General features: G+C 49.4%; 1 protein-coding gene across 1 annotated transcript; it reads right to left on the reverse strand.

Moving 5' to 3' along the window:
* Positions 1-987: 987 nt before the first annotated feature.
* On the reverse strand, positions 988-16,843 carry SWAP70 (switching B cell complex subunit SWAP70). Its single transcript, XM_053448880.1, has 12 exons — positions 16,679-16,843; positions 11,805-11,945; positions 8,740-8,913; positions 7,457-7,684; positions 6,500-6,646; positions 5,761-5,869; positions 3,562-3,743; positions 3,379-3,486; positions 2,971-3,137; positions 2,213-2,411; positions 1,858-1,954; positions 988-1,436 (listed from the first exon to the last, which is right to left on the reverse strand). Exons 1-12 carry the CDS (start codon positions 16,772-16,774, stop codon positions 1,267-1,269), a joined length of 1,818 nt encoding a protein of 605 aa, XP_053304855.1. The 5' UTR covers positions 16,775-16,843; the 3' UTR covers positions 988-1,266.
* Positions 16,844-17,648: the final 805 nt, after the last annotated feature.

Consider the following 17,648-nt stretch of genomic DNA (forward strand, 5'->3'; position numbering starts at 1 on the left):
TGACGTCTTACGACGTCCCGAGCGGCCAATTATCTGGCCGAGCAAAACCAGCGGTCTCTGCCGCATTCAGCGTTATGCCCGATTACATTCCATGACATTATAAAGGAACATCGCTGGAGTCCGGCTTCCTTTGGGTCGCAGATGCACTGCTGGTCAATGGTGCCCTCTGGTGTGCAAATATAATATTACAGATTACCGTAATTATGGCAGAAAATAGGGGGGTGGGGAGCTCCCAAAGGGTCAGCTGGTTCTAATTATCATCACATTTTATCTCAACGCATTGTAGGCTCTGCTGATTAATCCTTTCCAGGCTCCATCGGTGATAAATTGCCGAGGGTTTGTTACAGATCTGCTGCCTTTAGAGTCACCGAGCGGGCAGCACCGTTACCCTCAGATTTCATGTTACCCGGCGCCCTCTGGTAAGTCCTCAGCTTATTCCACCCCTGGGGTTGTGTCACCTGTAAGGGCTCCAATACAGGTCGATTGGCCTAAAATGGGTAAAATAAGGTGCTGCTCAGCTCTTCTATGCATTCTGTGGAAAAATAGTGTAAAAGCTACAAACTGAACGGGTTTTCAGGTTAAACGAGTAAAGCTGTCAGAGCCGCTCAAATCTCCTGGTTTCGGGGGACGTGGAGAATGAGCCGTCGCCTCAATATACCCCCCCATCAACTCTGCCCCCAGCGGGGTTTCCTGGAGGAGAATGTTTGATACCAAAGCAGACTAACAGACTAACATCTAACAGACGGCATCTTATCTTTTATAGTGTAAAACCCTTCTGGGGTATTTAGCACTCGCATCTACCCCCTGGAAAGGCCGGTGGCCAATAAGGTGCAGGCATTTACCACATGCTAAAAAAACAGGTGGGGGGGGGTCGTCGGGCAGTCCATACGTTCCTCCTCTACGCCAAATAAGGACAAGTTCAAGTTTTGTTTTTAGGAAATATTTTTTATGGGATTTGATCACATAAAAGCCGTCCCAATAAACGTCTTCATTCTGAACGTAGGGTTTAATAACTGGAATGTATCAACGTGAATAAAACCCCAAAGGCATTACGTTCCGCCCCAGCTGGCGCTCCCCGGTTAGTACCCGTCGGCTCCCGTTCTCCTTGTAGTTTTGGTGCCGATTTAGTTAGGATTTATTGTACGTTACCCGGGTGACGGCGGAATTCCGTATCAGTTCATAATTCTACAATTCTATTCACCTAACACTAAAGCGTGTTCTCCCTTTTTGGAAAGCAGGTGCGTTATAAATCACCGGACGCTCCGCTCACTCCGAGCTCCCGCTGCCCGATTCCCCGCTGCGTTTCGCAGTGACCCAGGGCGGTTGTTCTGTGCTGCTGCCCTTCATCACCTGCCAGTTTTTCTCGCGCTCATGCAGCTCCCCCTGGGTGAAGGACGCCGGCCCCCAATTTGTGATGAGACCAGGATTTTTCGCACCTGAAAGAGATTTAAAACCCGTACTTATTTAAATGCATCGTCTGGAAACGCGTTTCATTGGATGAGGAGCTCTGCGTGTCAGGTGAGGACGGTGCTAAAGCCACTAGTTACTTATATCTATAGGTTATAAATATGTGCCAGTCTGGATTTGGTTGTTTTATTTCACCAGTTCACCCGGTTATTTTTTTATTTTCAGCCTATCGCACAGAATTTAAATCACAATTCATTTGAGGCGCATGCGCGAGCCGGCTCACGGGGGAGGTGCATTCTGGGATACATCATTTATCAGAACAGAAACGATGGAAGTACAAGTAATAGTTTTATATTTACATGTATTTAATAAAAAGGTGTTTTTTATGCACAGTGATTAATATCCATTTTTTTGGTTTAGGTGCCCCCCCAGGTGCATTTTTTTTTTTACCTGGCTGTATTAATCGGATTAACCCTTCGTGGTGAGCCACTTTGTCCTTCCAGCTCATCGTCTTGCATCTTGCCACTTCGAGATTCTTTGTAACTGTCTATAATAGATAAGAGACACGATGAGCCCGACCTGGGGACCAGGCAGTGCGCGGCGTGCAGGGTGAGTAACCAGGAATTTGCCCCAGGTTAGAGCCATCGGCCCCCTCTAATCTGCCCCTTTATTTCCTCTCGCCCTAATGCTGCTTTATTTATCATTTTGCATATAAGTCAACAAAGGGGTGGGGGCAGTTGTAATATTTTCTTGCACCCTTTAGCATAGTCTGTTTCTGCCCCCAGCAGGGCGAGTTGGGGTTTACCTTGTACTGCTCCAGGGCCTCCAGACGCTCCTTCTCGAGGTGCTCCAGCTGCTGCATCGCCTCTTGCAGAGCTTTCTCTTTAACCTCTTGCATGCTCTCCAGTTCTTTCTTCTCGGCTTCGGTCATTTTTATGGCCAGCTCCTGCTCTTTGTGCAGCTTCTCTAGCGCCGCTCTCTTGGCCGCCTCTTCCTCCAGCAGCCTGCGGGGTGAAAAGCAGATGTTTCTTTCATTGCTGGCCAAGTCTGTGTGATGCATGTGGAATCTGCCCTGTGGTCACTGGGGGCCACCGTACTCTTAGTACCTGCTGCGTTTAACGCATTTAATGCACTTTAAGTAAGGTCGAGCCCAGAGCAGGTTGCTCCGCATGCCCAGCCGACGCATTACTCTAAAACGAAATATCCGGCGATGCTTTACGGTATCCTACAGACACCACTGACGGGGCTCTAACGATGGCTGCCGCTCTGTAGCACCCGTACAAGACGTTGTGGGTTATGGCGCTACCACCAGGGCGCACAGTCTGCTGACTTCTATAGAAATAAAAGATAATAATAATGATAACGATATAGGGCCGGCTGTAGTAAGTGAATCTGCAGTCTCGTCCTCTGGGACCGGAGGGAGAGTTTGATCCAGAGGCTGAGAGACAGAGACCGGCTGCACAGGATTCGCCCGAGACCCCCCATCCCAACCACACAACCATCTCTGAATTGGGGAGCATTTTGTCTTATTACTAACCCTTCACATTCCCCAGCCCTCCTTACTGTGCCTGAAGGCGCCGGACGGTCTCCTCGTCTTGCCTCGCTTGCTTCTCATCGTCCAGGGCCTCCTGCAGCTGGTGGTACATTTGCTCGAGTTCGCGGACCCGCACCAAGTACTGCTCCAGCTCGGACGACTTCTGTGCCACCTGCTCCTCCATCTGCCGGCGAATCTGATGTGGAAGGAATCCCGAGCGAGGGGTGAGTTAAATACCCTTCTCGCCACCAAGGGGGCATAAACCAAGAAGCAGCTCTCAGCAGATGGTGAACCACAACTACCCTCAGTTAGACTGCCCAGCAGCAGCTGCCTCTTGGTTACAACTGGTTAGTGTGGCCTGGAATTCTTTTGCCCGAATGCCGCCGGGCGCCCAGGACCTGCACCTACCCCCCACCTCTCCAGAAAGTGCCAATTACCATCTGCTCCTGCTCCAGCTCCACTCGGAACCGGTCCTGCAGCTCCACGTGAGTCTCCTGCCGTCTCTTCTCTTCCTCCGTCGCCCGCTCGGCCGCATCTTTCAGTTGCTGCACAGACAGAACGAGGGTTTAGTGGAGTGTCTCGGCAGCGAGGGAATTACAGACCGGCGGCGTGTTTCTCACCTTGCGCACGTTCTCCAGTTCCCTCTGTTTTGTCTCATTGGCCAGCTGTAGTTCCTTCATCTTCTTCTCCATCTCCATCTGCTCCGCCAGCATCTTCTGGCGCAGGGCCTTCCGCTTCTGTCGCGCCTCCCTGTGCGGGGAGGAGAGTCCCATCTTCCTCAGGTTAATCACGGTCTGGATGGCTGCAGATAAAGAGTGTTGTGTTAGAAGGCCCGGGGCGTTGTGTTGTAAGACGTGTGTTGGAAGGCCCGGGGCGTTGTGTTATAAGACGTGTGTTAGAAGGCCCGGGGCGTTGTGTTGTAAGATGTGTGTTAGAAGGCGCATTGTGTTATAAGACGTGTGTTAGAAGGTGCGGGGCGTTGTGTTGTAAGACGTGTGTTGGAAGGCCCGGGGCGTTGTGTTGTAAGACGTGTGTTGGAAGGCCCGGGGCATTGTGTTATCAGACGTGTGTTAGAAGGTGCGGGGCGTTGTGTTGTGTTATCAGACGTGTGTTAGAAGGCCCGGGGCGTTGTGTTGTAAGACGTGTGTTGGAAGGCCCGGGGCGTTGTGTTGTAAGACGTGTGTTGGAAGGCCCGGGGCGTTGTGTTGTAAGACGTGTGTTGGAAGGCCCGGGGCGTTGTGTTGTAAGACGTGTGTTGGAAGGCCCGGGGCGTTGTGTTATAAGACGTGTGTTGGAAGGCGCGGGGCGTTGTGTTATAAGACGTGTGTTAGAAGGCCCGGGGCGTTGTGTTGTAAGACGTGTGTTAGAAGGCCCGGGGCGTTGTGTTGTAAGACGTGTGTTAGAAGGCGCATTGTGTTATCAGACGTGTGTTAGAAGGTGCGGGGCGTTGTGTTGTGTTATCAGACGTGTGTTAGAAGGCGCGGGGCGTTGTGTTGTAAGACGTGTGTTGGAAGGCCCGGGGCGTTGCGTTGTAAGACGTGTGTTGGAAGGCCCGGGGCGTTGTGTTATAAGACGTGTGTTGGAAGGCGCGGGGCGTTGTGTTATAAGACGTGTGTTGGAAGGCCCGGGGCGTTGTGTTGTAAGACGTGTGTTGGAAGGCCCGGGGCGTTGTGTTATAAGACGTGTGTTGGAAGGCGCGGGGCGTTGTGTTATAAGATGTGTGTTGGAAGGCGCGGGGCGTTGTGTTATAAGACGTGTGTTGGAAGGCCCGGGGGCGTTGTGTTGTAAGACGTGTGTTGGAAGGCCCGGGGCGTTGTGTTATAAGACGTGTGTTGGAAGGCGCGGGGCGTTGTGTTATAAGACGTGTGTTGGAAGGCCCGGGGCGTTGTGTTGTAAGACGTGTGTTGGAAGGCCCGGGGCGTTGTGTTATAAGACGTGTGTTGGAAGGCGCGGGGCGTTGTGTTATAAGATGTGTGTTGGAAGGCGCGGGGCGTTGTGTTATAAGACGTGTGTTGGAAGGCCCGGGGGCGTTGTGTTGTAAGACGTGTGTTGGAAGGCACGGGGCGTTGTGTTATAAGACGTGTGTTGGAAGGCCCGGGGCGTTGTGTTATAAGACGTGTGTTTGAAGGCGCGGGGCGTTGTGTTATAAGACGTGTGTTAGAAGGCCCGGGGCGTTGTGTTGTAAGACGTGTGTTAGAAGGCCCGGGGCGTTGTGTTGTAAGACGTGTGTTAGAAGGCGCATTGTGTTATCAGACGTGTGTTAGAAGGTGCGGGGCGTTGTGTTGTGTTATCAGACGTGTGTTAGAAGGCGCGGGGCGTTGTGTTGTAAGACGTGTGTTGGAAGGCCCGGGGCGTTGCGTTGTAAGACGTGTGTTGGAAGGCCCGGGGCGTTGCGTTGTAAGACGTGTGTTGGAAGGCCCGGGGCGTTGTGTTATAAGACGTGTGTTGGAAGGCGCGGGGTGTTGTGTTATAAGACGTCTGTTGGAAGGCCCGGGGCGTTGTGTTGTAAGACGTGTGTTGGAAGGCGCGGGGCGTTGTGTTATAAGACGTGTGTTGGAAGGCGCGGGGCGTTAGAAGACTTCTCTCTCCCAATAATGTTCCAGTAAATCTTTATCTCGCTGACCTCGTTTTCGTTGCCCGGCCTGCGGTTTGTCCCCAATTACATTTTATTTCTACAAGGACTTTTCACCTTAGGTGCTGCCTGAAGGTATCCCTGGCTCAATGTACCGGAGCTGACAGTATACCCCCAGCCTCCTTACATACTCAAGGAGTCACAGCGCAGGAGAATGCGTATTATACAGGCGGCCGGGGGAACTCACCTTGGATCCACTCCTGTCTCTTCTTCTTATCTGAGGCGCTGATCTCATAGCTTTTATCCAAACATTTCACGAGAAAAAGGCACTTCTTCCCATCTTTATCTGACAAGGACTGAGAAAAGGCGTTTTAGAGCTCAGAATACTTTACTTCAGCCGTCCGTTTCACCTGCAGTACCAGATCTGGCCAGTGGGGGAGCCTAAAATCACACCGGCCCCCTACATCAGAAGCCTCCCCTTTTTCTGAATATAAGTGGCTTTCTGCTCTTCCACGGGGAGGCGCATGAGGGAGAACACGCAAGTTTTAGGTGAACAGAATTGTAGAATTTTGAACTGATACAAAATTCCGCCGTCACCCGGGTTACGGACAATAAATCCTTACTAAACCAGCACCAAAACTACAAGGAGAACGGGAGCCGACGGGTACTAACCGGGGAGCGCCAGCTGGGGCGGAACGTAATGCCTTTGGGGTTTTATTCACGTTTATACATTCCAGGTATTAACCCCTTCCATACCGGTGACGTACCTGGTACTTCCTGGTTGGGTGTCACCCACAGACCGGGACGCACCAGGTACGTCATCGATGATGCGCACACTGCACAGGATCCTAGTCTCGTTACCTCCAGCATGGCAACAGTTAAACCCACTAAATTTGGGCCAAAACCCCTGACCGACTCAAGCGGGATTGAAAGATACGTTTAAAAGTAGCTGCTGTGCGTAGGACGGCGAGCGGCGCTGGTTTTACCTCCACGCAGCAGTTCTCGTCCAGAATAATGTCCCCTTTTTTGTCCTTCAGGTCTTCGCTGCCGTAATACGTGACGACGTTTGGCTTCAGCACGAACCAGCGCTCCGTCCAGTTCTTCCGCTTGTGTCCTTTCTTCAACATGTATCCCTGCAGAGGGGAAGCCACGATACGCAATTTTATGTATATTATATTAAATGTATATTATTTAAAAACACTCGACTTAGAATTATGTATTTTTTATATAGCGCAATCAGATTCCGAGAGCAGACAGGACAGAACAAGTGATATATTTCAGAAACAAATACATTATAGATAGATAGATACGACGTATATAATATATAGATACGACAGATATAGAATATATAGAAACGACAGATAGAGATCTGTATGTTATATCTATAGGAGATACATTATGCATTATAAATAGAATTGTCTCGCTGCGGGTTGTTCCTGGGAATCACTGATTTTCTGCTATTATTAATGAATTTGATTGATTTGCAGAAATAAAGCTTTTACCGTAGATTTCGCTCTTGTGCTTATTTTAACTTTTTGTGTGCAAATCATTACAATTGGTTGGAAACATACGTTAGAACACATTAGAAAAGGGCCTTTTGGCCGGCTGCAAATCTTCAAAAATCTACACCCAAGCGGAAGAATATTTATTTATTTTGGGTCAATAGATGTGTTACGTGAGTTTTATGTTTTGTGGTCTAGCAACCGGCTCAAGTTTGGTCAACATAACATTAACGGAATCGGCGTAAGTGATAAATACATTGAATGTACCAACCGGTTATAAAACGTGCTTGGCGGCATTTAACGTTTTAACGAAGGGTGCGAAGGGTTCGGTTCGTTTAACCATTTGCAGAATATGCAGACCTATTACACTGTATGAATTAACACAGACATGTTTTCCGTATAGAATTAGTTCGCTAGGGCCGGTCGCAGGTCTCTACTCACCTGTTTCAGGACGTCGAGGACGAGCTCGTTAAAGACTTCAGTAATTGCCATGGAAACGGTGGCCTGGTCCATGCCTTTACTGAAATGGCCACTGCCGACCAGCTCAATGAGCTCCCAGACGGACAGACAGCTCTCCTTCTGATGGAGGCTGATCTTGTAATCCTCAAACAGCGCCTGCTGCCAGCCTCCCCCCATCGCCTCCGTCAGCTTCTTCAACAAATACTCGATCTGCGGACACAAAAAATAAAGTCTGACCACAAAACCCGCCGCAACCCCAACCGCCGGGGCCCAGAAAAGCCTGCAGGGCCCGGCTTCCTCCAACGCGTCTCGTGCTTCCTCTTTACTGCAGTCACTAACCGGACCGCGGTGCCCACCGCTAATAATCATACCGGGGTCCGAGCAGGCCAGGGGCTCGTCGCGTTATCGGATGGCGCTTGCATCTGACGCGCATGTTCTGGAGGCAGCAGTTCAAACACAATTGCAGGAATGCGGTCAGAGTTAAGGAGCCGCTTTAGTACACAGTTTGTGACAAAAGGTCAGAAAACAAACAGGCAGAAAAGCCCTATGGGCGGCGGGCACATTCACGGCATTAGCCAAGCCGAGGGCAATAGTGTGAAAGCCAACTTGCCCCATCATCACACACACACACTGTGGGGTTTTAACAGCAGAACCCAGCAGCGGATGAACAAACGTAAAAATTAATCTGTGGGGCATAAAAAAAACAGGGCAGGGGGCAACTGCCCAAACCAAGGGTCGGGGGGGGGGATACTTACCATTACCGTCATAGGCTTTTCTTAAAAAATACATGAAATTAAAACAAAGACACGAACAACGTTTGGAAATGAATATCCTGCCTTTGGGATGTTCCCAGCGACAGGAAGCTCATTATTATTTAAATGCATTCCAGAATCCTTACAAGAGATTGTGACGGGTTCCTGTAAGTCATCAGGAATGCAAAAAAAATGCAAATCCAAGAGGCGTAAAATGTAAACATTGCTTTGTAAGCCGGGGTAAATGTACTATTGGGAAGTGGGGTGTAACAGATGTGGCCCCCATTAAACCCCCAGCTGAGGCTGCGTCAGAGTCGTTTGCGGTAAATGTTGAATAATACGAGTCTCGTGACACGCAGGAAATGTTTCGAAAGATCCAGCGCTGATAAACTCGCTATCTGCCGGCTCAGGATGCATAAATAGGAAGCGGAGCTGATGGATGTAACAATGAAATGGCCCAGAAAGTGGGGGCAAAAACCTCTTAACCAGCATTAACCCTTCAGTGTCACCTACCTCTTCAGGGACCATGACCAGAGGGTATTTGTCCTCCGATAGGAAGTTAAATATGGTCCATATTTTGAAGGCGCTGTCCTCGCTGATGCACAGAGGGTTCTGGGTGAGATTCTTCTTGGCGCATAAAGTCCAACACATTCTGTTAAATTCAATCTTATTGATGTCTCCTTGAACCTAATAAAAAAGAAGAAGAAATCTGATCGTCTTTGCATTAGCTGTTCAGCCCCCTCCCCCACAATGATATACCCATTGTACAACGCTACAGAATTTGACAGCGCTATATAAAACAATACATAAAAATAATTCCCTTGGTCTGGAGGAAGCTGCCATTTTCTGGACTTGGCTCCACCAAGGGGGCCCAAGCAGCATATGCCAAAAACTGCTCCTGCGTGTCCCACTGGCTGTTTGTTCTTCACAGGCAGCCAACAGCAGAGGAGTATTACCTGCCTCAGATCGATCAATCACATCTTAAGCCAACCCCCGAGGAGCCTCTAGCTGGAGCTAAGCGCGCATGTAGCACTTCCATGAATGGCAGCAAATCTTCGAGTTACTCACATGACCAAAGTCAGCAAACTGGCCCATATGGCCCCTCTTTCTGCCGAATTTACCCAAACAGTGCCCAGAGAATCCTCCCAGTAATACCCCACACTGCAGACCTGGAGCACACGTAATATTTCTGTTATTCCTCCGCAGGGTACATGGCAGAGTTTGGTATATTACCCAGCGGCCCTTTAGCACCTTCCCTAAGAACCAACATGACAGGTGACCAGGAACCCCAGCATGGCAGCTGGAGGACCCACATATGTGTCTGCGCAGGAAAGAAAAATAGAACAGAAGTCAGTTCAGCACCATTGGAGCTCAGGGGCCAAACGGCAGGTTTTAAGGAGACGTGTTTTCAAACCAAAGATTGTTTTTCAACAGCAGCAGAAACAGTAAGTTATGAGCGGGAGCACGAGCCGCGCAAGAGAGAGGGCGAGGCGCGCAAGAGGGCGAGGCGCGCAAGAGGGCGAGCAAGAGTGGAAGAGGGCGAGCAAGAGTGGAAGAGGGCGAGCAAGAGGCCGTTCCACTTTTTGTCACAGAGAAGGGTTTTTAACAAACTCCCCCTGACAATAAACTCTTTGTTGCAGCCAAACCACTTCCCTTCCACTGAATCAATAACTCGTTGGCATTCGTGACACGGACGGACCTTCTTCAGAATCCTCGCAGAGAAAAGATTCTTCACACGGAGCGCCGCGTAACGCTCCGCATGCTAATCCGGGTCTCTGCTGTTAGAACCAAAACCTGTTTATTTCTAGCTGCGTGGACCACGTGGCGGTTCGGGGGTCTCACGTTACATAACAGAACATGTCAAGTTTTACAAGCAAAGAGCTCATCAGACATGAGGGGGTCTTACAAGACGGGCTGCCGCATTGCAGTAATACTCTGCCGTTACCCTCCATACATTATATTCTATAGCTATGGACCCATATGGGCGAGGGCATTACAGTCTAGGTATTTTAGAATACAATGTTCTCAGTCAGACGTCCCTGATAATTATTCCACCCCATCATAGACTTAAGATGCAGACAGATTTCCCAGCGCTATTTTTGGAACAATTGGGCGTAAAAGTAACTCGGAAATCCTGTGATGCCATAACATTTAAACTGAATAGAATAATTCGAACCCAGAACCACATCAGCCCCAAAACAGAAACACCCTGAGAAGCAGGGAGGGGGGCTGTGATGTGAGCGTTTGGGGGGGGTGGTTATATATAGCGGGGTCTCGGGAACATATAGACCACTAAAGAACCATCACGGGAGCTTCACTTACTGTAGGGGACTGGAACATGTAGGAATTGGATCAAACAGACAGATCTACCTTAAGAATTAAAGTCCGAGTGAAGAATAAGGGGGGTCTCTGTTGCCCCTGTCTGTAAGCGCAGCATCGGGGGGGCACGTCGGGTCTGGCAGTCAGCCCCATCAGTCCCATTTCAGCTCTTACAATAAAACAATGGAAACGCAATCCAATACGTGATATTATCACCAACACGAGACAATCACCCGGAATGTCACAAACGTGTGGGGTGACCAATTCTCCCTGACTGACGCAGCAGATACATCGATGCTCGACGCGCGACATACAGTCCTGAGCTCTTGCTGGCCACACGGGTTTTATGTCAAATAAAATGTTACCAGACGGGAAACCGTGAAACGCGCTGGGGCTTCCTGCTCTTATCTCTCCGTTCTTGGGATTTATTCTTTTCTCTCACAAAGAACATGAATCACTGGGAAGGCGTCAGCAAACTGAACTGGTGTGTGGGGGCTTGGATGCAATGCAAGGAAGTTTAACTTTACTGGGAGAAAAGTGAAACAGCCTCCCAGCAGAAGTGGTAGAGGGTAATACAGTGTGGGTATTAAACATGCATGGGATAGACATACGGCTCCTGAATCTAAGACGAGAACGACTGATTAAGGTTTGAGTCTTTACATCAGGAGAGACGAGTGACTAGACGGGGGCCGGATGGGGCCGATTTGCATGGAATCACAAAGCACTGCATGGAATATACCGCTGAGACAAAGCAGGCCTAAATCAGGGCTCAACAAACCCAGGTCATCACTGCGACTAGAAACCACCTCCCGGCGCCAGGGTTTTGCAGGACAAGGAGGTGAAAACGTATCAGGGCTCCCATTGTGAATCCCGCACCCTAAGCTTTCCTGCGGAGGGCGGCATTCACAATGGCAGAACACAAGCAGTGGCGTGGCAGGTCTCCAGGCGAATAGCGTTTAAAATGAAACCACGAAAGAATTTACTCTTTGGCGGGTTCACTAAATCACAGAAAGAGGAATAACTGTTGCACATAAAAGCTTTGAAGGGGTTAACCACGGTACTGTACAGCACTGAACAAAGGTGTGTTTTAGGTCATATTGCCCCAATAAACATTTAACTGCAGACCTGTGGGTAATATTTCAAGATAAAAACACCATCGGGGAAGAAAAAAGTCGGCACCCAGTTACCCGAACCAAATTTGTCGGCCCCTTTGGGCTCAAACACAAGTTAAATGTAACGCAGAGCGCGGCGGCACTTACTTTATCCAGAATGAATTTGTTCAGATAAGGCATGTATCCATGGTTAGAGACGGGCCCTTCGTCGTCGTCTCTGAAATGTTCCTCCAGGGCCACCGGATCGTGGGGGACATTTAACAGGGTGCACAGATTGTGAGAGAGAACCTGGAAGAAAAAAAAGTTACGTCATCCACATTCTAAAAACAGTTTTACCCCCAAAAAAAGAGGACATAACGTGATGTCTCCGTCCCGTGAAACGTCTAATAAACTGTCAATTTTATTTTTTGCATTATCTGAATCGTGTAAAAGTGCGACACAGCCTCTCGCGGGGTGTGGGGGGGGGGTCCTTCTCTCTGTCATTCCCTGCGGGTCTCTCTCTCACTCTCTGTCTATGAGGCTCCCGCGAGCTGGATGTTTGAGTGATGCTGCTGGAAATTCTATATGTTAATAAGTATTAATATGAGTGACACTCGCAGGCAGACAGGAGGTTCCGTGACCCGGTTTAAACTCTATTGGTGCTGAAAACGTGTTAATACGGTTTGTCATTATCTACACCCGACACAGAGCGGCTCAAACAGCAAACGTCTAACGTGTTAACATTCACTGACCTGCCGAGTCTGCATGATTTAAAGGGCCGCAAAACTAAATAAGGCGCAGTTCACACGGCTGCTGGCTCGAGGCGTTACCGAAGCCTCTGCGTAACCGAGAGAAGCAAGAAATAAACCGGCTGATCGGCCCCCGAGACGGCCGGCCAGTGTATTGGTTTCTGAATCCTACGCTTGAGGAGAGGACGTGTTTGTTCCGGTTACCTCTGCGTTTATAAGTAATTATGGGAACACACAACGTATGGACACGGACAGCGGGCTTTTTGATATGTAGCCACATTACAGCAGAGGCCCGCTCAATGCGGCCCTTAGGCGGACAGCCAACAAGCCACTCGATCCCGGGACCTCCGGCCATCGCTATGTTGGCCGATATAACCGCGAGGTCTTGGGACGCACATGGACAGAGAACTCAATCCGTCTGGCGACCCCACGGAGTTTGAAAGAGGAACTTAGAAGAGCTTCGAATTACATCAGGAGATTTTACAACCTACAGGAAGGAAGCAAATTTTAAATAGAAAAGTCAAAAATGCAAATGGAAGCAAAATTTAGAGTGGAAACAGAGACCTCCATCCAATGAACGCGCGCGTCTGTGAAAATGTCACATAGGTTTATTCATAATAACAGAAAAGTCATGAAAAATATTTTTTTTTAAAAACCCTACATTTGGGAAAAAGTGGCCCGTTTGTTACATTGTGTTGTTACCGTCATGTTTTCGCCAGGTGAGCGGCCCCTTTAATCTCATTCACCCCGAGACAGACCCCCGAGACCCCGTCCTGGGATCAGCCAGCTTGGTAAACTGGGAGTGAATTAAGGGGGCCCCTCCGAGATTTCCCCCGGGGGATTTGGCCCCCGTAACCAGAAGCTGCTGATCGGGGCCACAAAAGTCACTATTTCAAGAATGTGGCCGGACCCTTAAAGGGCCAGACGCGAACTTTCCGTCCGGTGAAGCAAACATGGGGGGAATAAGAAGCAGCCGATCCGCGTAGACTCAGCAGAAAAGATTAAAATATTGGCAAAAAACAGAAGAATTATCCAGTAACCGCCCCGGAAGGTTCCACGCGGCACGAGATCGGAATTCCCCCGAGAGGTTACCCGTCCGCGATAAAATAACTCAGAAAAACCTGTCTGACCGGATTTTACCCCAAAGCAGCCACCGCTCGGCGAAACTCACTGGCTTTATACTCTTTTCTCAAATCGGCAAATAGTAGCTATTATGGGGCAGTCGTTATAGCAACCAATGTGCTATCCCTGGCGACTGCAGCAATCCCGTGGCTTTGTGTACCCCACGGGGACTGCGCATGCTTCCTATACGACGACACACGGCCCTAGGGCCAACGAGAGCTGCAGAAATCTAAGCGAAGCGAGGTATCGGTTAACCCTTATCCTCCCTTCGCTTAGATTTCTGCAGCTCCCGTTGGCCCCAGGAGCGCGTTCCCCTGAACCATTGGCCGGTGCAACGCGCTCCGGCGTCCAGCTTTTCGCATCCAGATTTTTCACAATAAATATTTTAAAAAAAGATAACGGAAACGGGCGAAAAGTAGGGCTTTTACTGCTTTTTATCACTTTAACAAAGTTTCAGATAATCTGTTATAGAGATATGAAAACCCGAGAGAGCAGGGAACGCCTCGGCAGAAAGGAGCGAAGTTCAATCGTATCTTTACTGCTTGGATAAAATTGTTTGCAGCCGAGGGGGCCGCTAACTGGGCTGCTCGGGGCCACTAACAGAAAAGTTATGCCAGCAATGACACCATTTACTACCGCTTATTAATTTATACAGTGCCATCATATTCCATAGCCATGTACAACATATAGCCAGAAGGGGTGACTGGGGGCAGGATTTGCCCCCTCAGCTGGATTCTTTCTATGCTCCTTTAGTCGGGTTTTCGTCGGCTGTGCGCTGAATGCCTATTTGTTGATTTTATTGCGAAGCCAAATTAGCTCTATTTGCCCCGCCGGCCCCAAGCGGCCAGCCTTCCTCCAATGCAGCCTGTCACTCGGGGCCCTGGACCAAGGGCGGCCCAGCGTGTCCTTCCGCGCATTATCAGGGGCTGCCGAGCCCCCCGTGAATCAACCATCACAATACGCCGAATCTCGCAACTTAACTTTCTGTAACAGGAAAGAAAACGTAATAAATCTGTGTTTGTTCTTCACAGGGAAGCGACTGGAATTCACAACAAACGCCCTTTGTCTCCAAGCCGCGATCAGAAAAGAATCAAAGATCACCCTTTGGGCGAATCCGCGGAGTCTGCCGGTTTAATTATAACGTTACCAACGTATCGCTGCCAAGTATATTAATTCTAACGATCGGGAAATGCCTGCCCTGCAGCTGCTGCACGTCTCCACACCGCAAGGAAGGGACTTTCCCAGACAATCTAGGAGTGTTTGCGGATGTTGAATTCCCCCCCCAAACCCTGCGATGAAATCACGGCACGGCTTCATGATGGGGGTCTGTCCCCCAAGGGGCCACAGATCTCCACACTAAGCACGGGGGGCCGGAGCATTCTGGTGGTCCGAATTTCCTAGCAGCTCGCAAGGATGGAGTTGGCTCAGAACATAGTTTTCCGGCTAGAAACGGCACCAACGCGGACTCAAAACCACAAGTCATTTTTGGGGCAGATATTGGGGTTTATTGCATGGAAATGCGGAATCCACCTCCCCCCCCCACGACTCCTACTTTTGGGGCTTTAGGGGATAAACGCCCCGTTATTCAGCCTTTCCATGCATTTTGGGGCCACATAGTTAATATTTGACTACATGACAGAGGGTGAGTTACACAAGTGACTCTGCACACAAAGAGTTAACCAGCCCTTCCTGTATTGGGTAACCCAGCAGCTTCATCAACGCACCGGCCTTGGTGGGCATTAATATCTGCCCCCACTGGGGACAACAAGACCTGACGGGACACACCCAGGGGCCCCAACTGGAAGTATAATCACCCAGCCTGTGTGCATTCTAACGCACGCACACTCATGTTTACATTTGTACATGCACACACGCACACTCATGTTTACACCTTTGAACACACAAGAGACAGAAACCTGCCAGGGATTGATGCGACACTCATGTTTACATTTGTACATGCACGCACGCACACTCATGTTTACGTTTACACGCACACTCATGTTTACACCTTTGAACACACAAGAGACAGAAACCTGCCAGGGATTGATGCGACACTCATGTTTACATTTGAACATGCACGCACGCACACTCATGTTTACGTTTACACGCACACTCATGTTTACACCTTTGAACACACAAGAGACAGAAACCTGCCAGGGATTGATGCGGGTATCTGCTGCACCGCCTGTTGTACATCGCTACTGTATATGTGATAACGAAACAAGATAAACCATAGAAAACCAATCATTTATTCCCAAAATTTAGTTAGTGATTCAAGGGTAAAAGGGGCCTTATCACTATAGCAACACATAGGATGGTGCAATCAGCAGGACATTGGTTGCTATGGTGATAACACCACTTTTAACCAGGGTCCCATTTTAATCTGATTTTTTGGAGTCCTCTTTCTTGTGCAAATAAATCACTAAGGGCATGTCTCACTCGCTGGGGCGCCGCGCTGGCTGTAACTCCGGGCATAGAGCAGCTGGAGGGGTATCATGGGGAGGCAATGTTACCCCTGGGGTATTATATAGAGGGTCACTAACATCAGATACCCAGCTTGGCACTGCAGGAATTTATAGAGCCATTCCGGTACCAAGAAAATAATGTGGTGCTATTACCATAGCAACCAATGGAGCGCCCAGGCCGACTGCTCCACTTTTACAACTTGAAACGAGTTACTTCACTGCGGAGGCGTTCATTCCCCCGGCGTGCGCTATGAGGAAGCACTGAGGTTACACTCAAAAATGGACAGTCATTCTAGTGCAAGAGTGAGACGTGGTCTTATCACCATAGCAACCGACAGAATAGTCCAATCATCAGCAAAAATGTAATGCTTGTTATGGAGATTAAACCACTTCCAAAAACTTTACTCCAGAATCACTTTTTATACATAACATCTCGCCCTTCACTAAGTGAGCTGCTGGGAGCGCTGAGAGTGAGTGCCAAGAGTGATGAGAGTGAGTGCCGAGAGTCTACAAATCAAGTAAAAAGAACAGTATTTTCACCAGAGTGCCAACTTCCTAAAGTTCTGGACTTCACTCCCATCACCCTCAGACTGACTTCTCTTCTCCCTGGGTTCCAGGAGCTAATAGTCGGTTCAGCTGGTGGCCCCTGGGCACCGGGAACCCCTCAGAGGGCAGTCTGAGGGGGGGCAGCAGGTGCGGCTCTTACCTTCAGCTGGGATTTGGACACCTTGCCGCATCTGTCCAGGTCCAGGGCGGTGAAGGCGTGCCAGATAGGCTTCAGCAGCTCGTCCCTCAGAGCCATGGCCCCCGGGTGCACTCAGGGCCTCCTCGGAACTTTTCCCCTCAGCTGCCGCTCCGTCCGAACCGCCTGAACTGTGAGATCCCCGGCCGCGCGCACCTCCCGGCCAGCCCCGCCACGTGACCACGCTCGCCGCCAGCCAATCACAGCGCGGGAGCCGCTGCGCTGGCGTTAAAAAGGAAACGCGACGCAGCATGTGGACGGCGCTGTACAGTGTCTATACCGGACTATATATACCGGTGGTGCTGTACAGGGCATGTACCAGCTATATATACCGGTGGTGCTGTACAGGGTATATACCGGGCTATATATATCGGTGGTGCTGTACAGGATATATACCGGGCTATATATACCGCATTGTACAAGGTATTTACCGGGATATACCGGTATACTGGCAGTGCTGTACAGGGTATATACCAGGCTATATATACTAGACTATATATACTGGCAGCGCTGTACAGGGTATATACCGGGCTATATATATACTGGACTATATATACTGGCAGCACTGTACAGGGTATTATTCCCAGGCTATATATACCAGTTATATATATATATATATATATATATATATATATATATATATATATATATATATATATATAGTGGCAGCGCTGTACAGGGTATTATTCCTATAGGGGGTTATAAGGCATATTTGAGGGGCATGGCCTATAAATTGTATAAGGCATATCAGGGGGCAGAGTGGCATATGGGGGGGCAGAGTGGCATATCTGGGGGTATAAGGCATATCGGGGGGGCAGAGTGGCATATTTGGGGTATAAGGCATATCAGAGGGCACTATGACATATGGGCAGTATAAGGCATATCCAGGGGTATAAGGCATATCTGGGAGGCAGTGTGGCATACAGGGGGCATA

The sequence above is a fragment of the Spea bombifrons genome, chromosome 10 (assembly GCF_027358695.1).
Source record: "Spea bombifrons isolate aSpeBom1 chromosome 10, aSpeBom1.2.pri, whole genome shotgun sequence".
NCBI lineage: Eukaryota > Metazoa > Chordata > Amphibia > Anura > Pelobatidae > Spea > Spea bombifrons.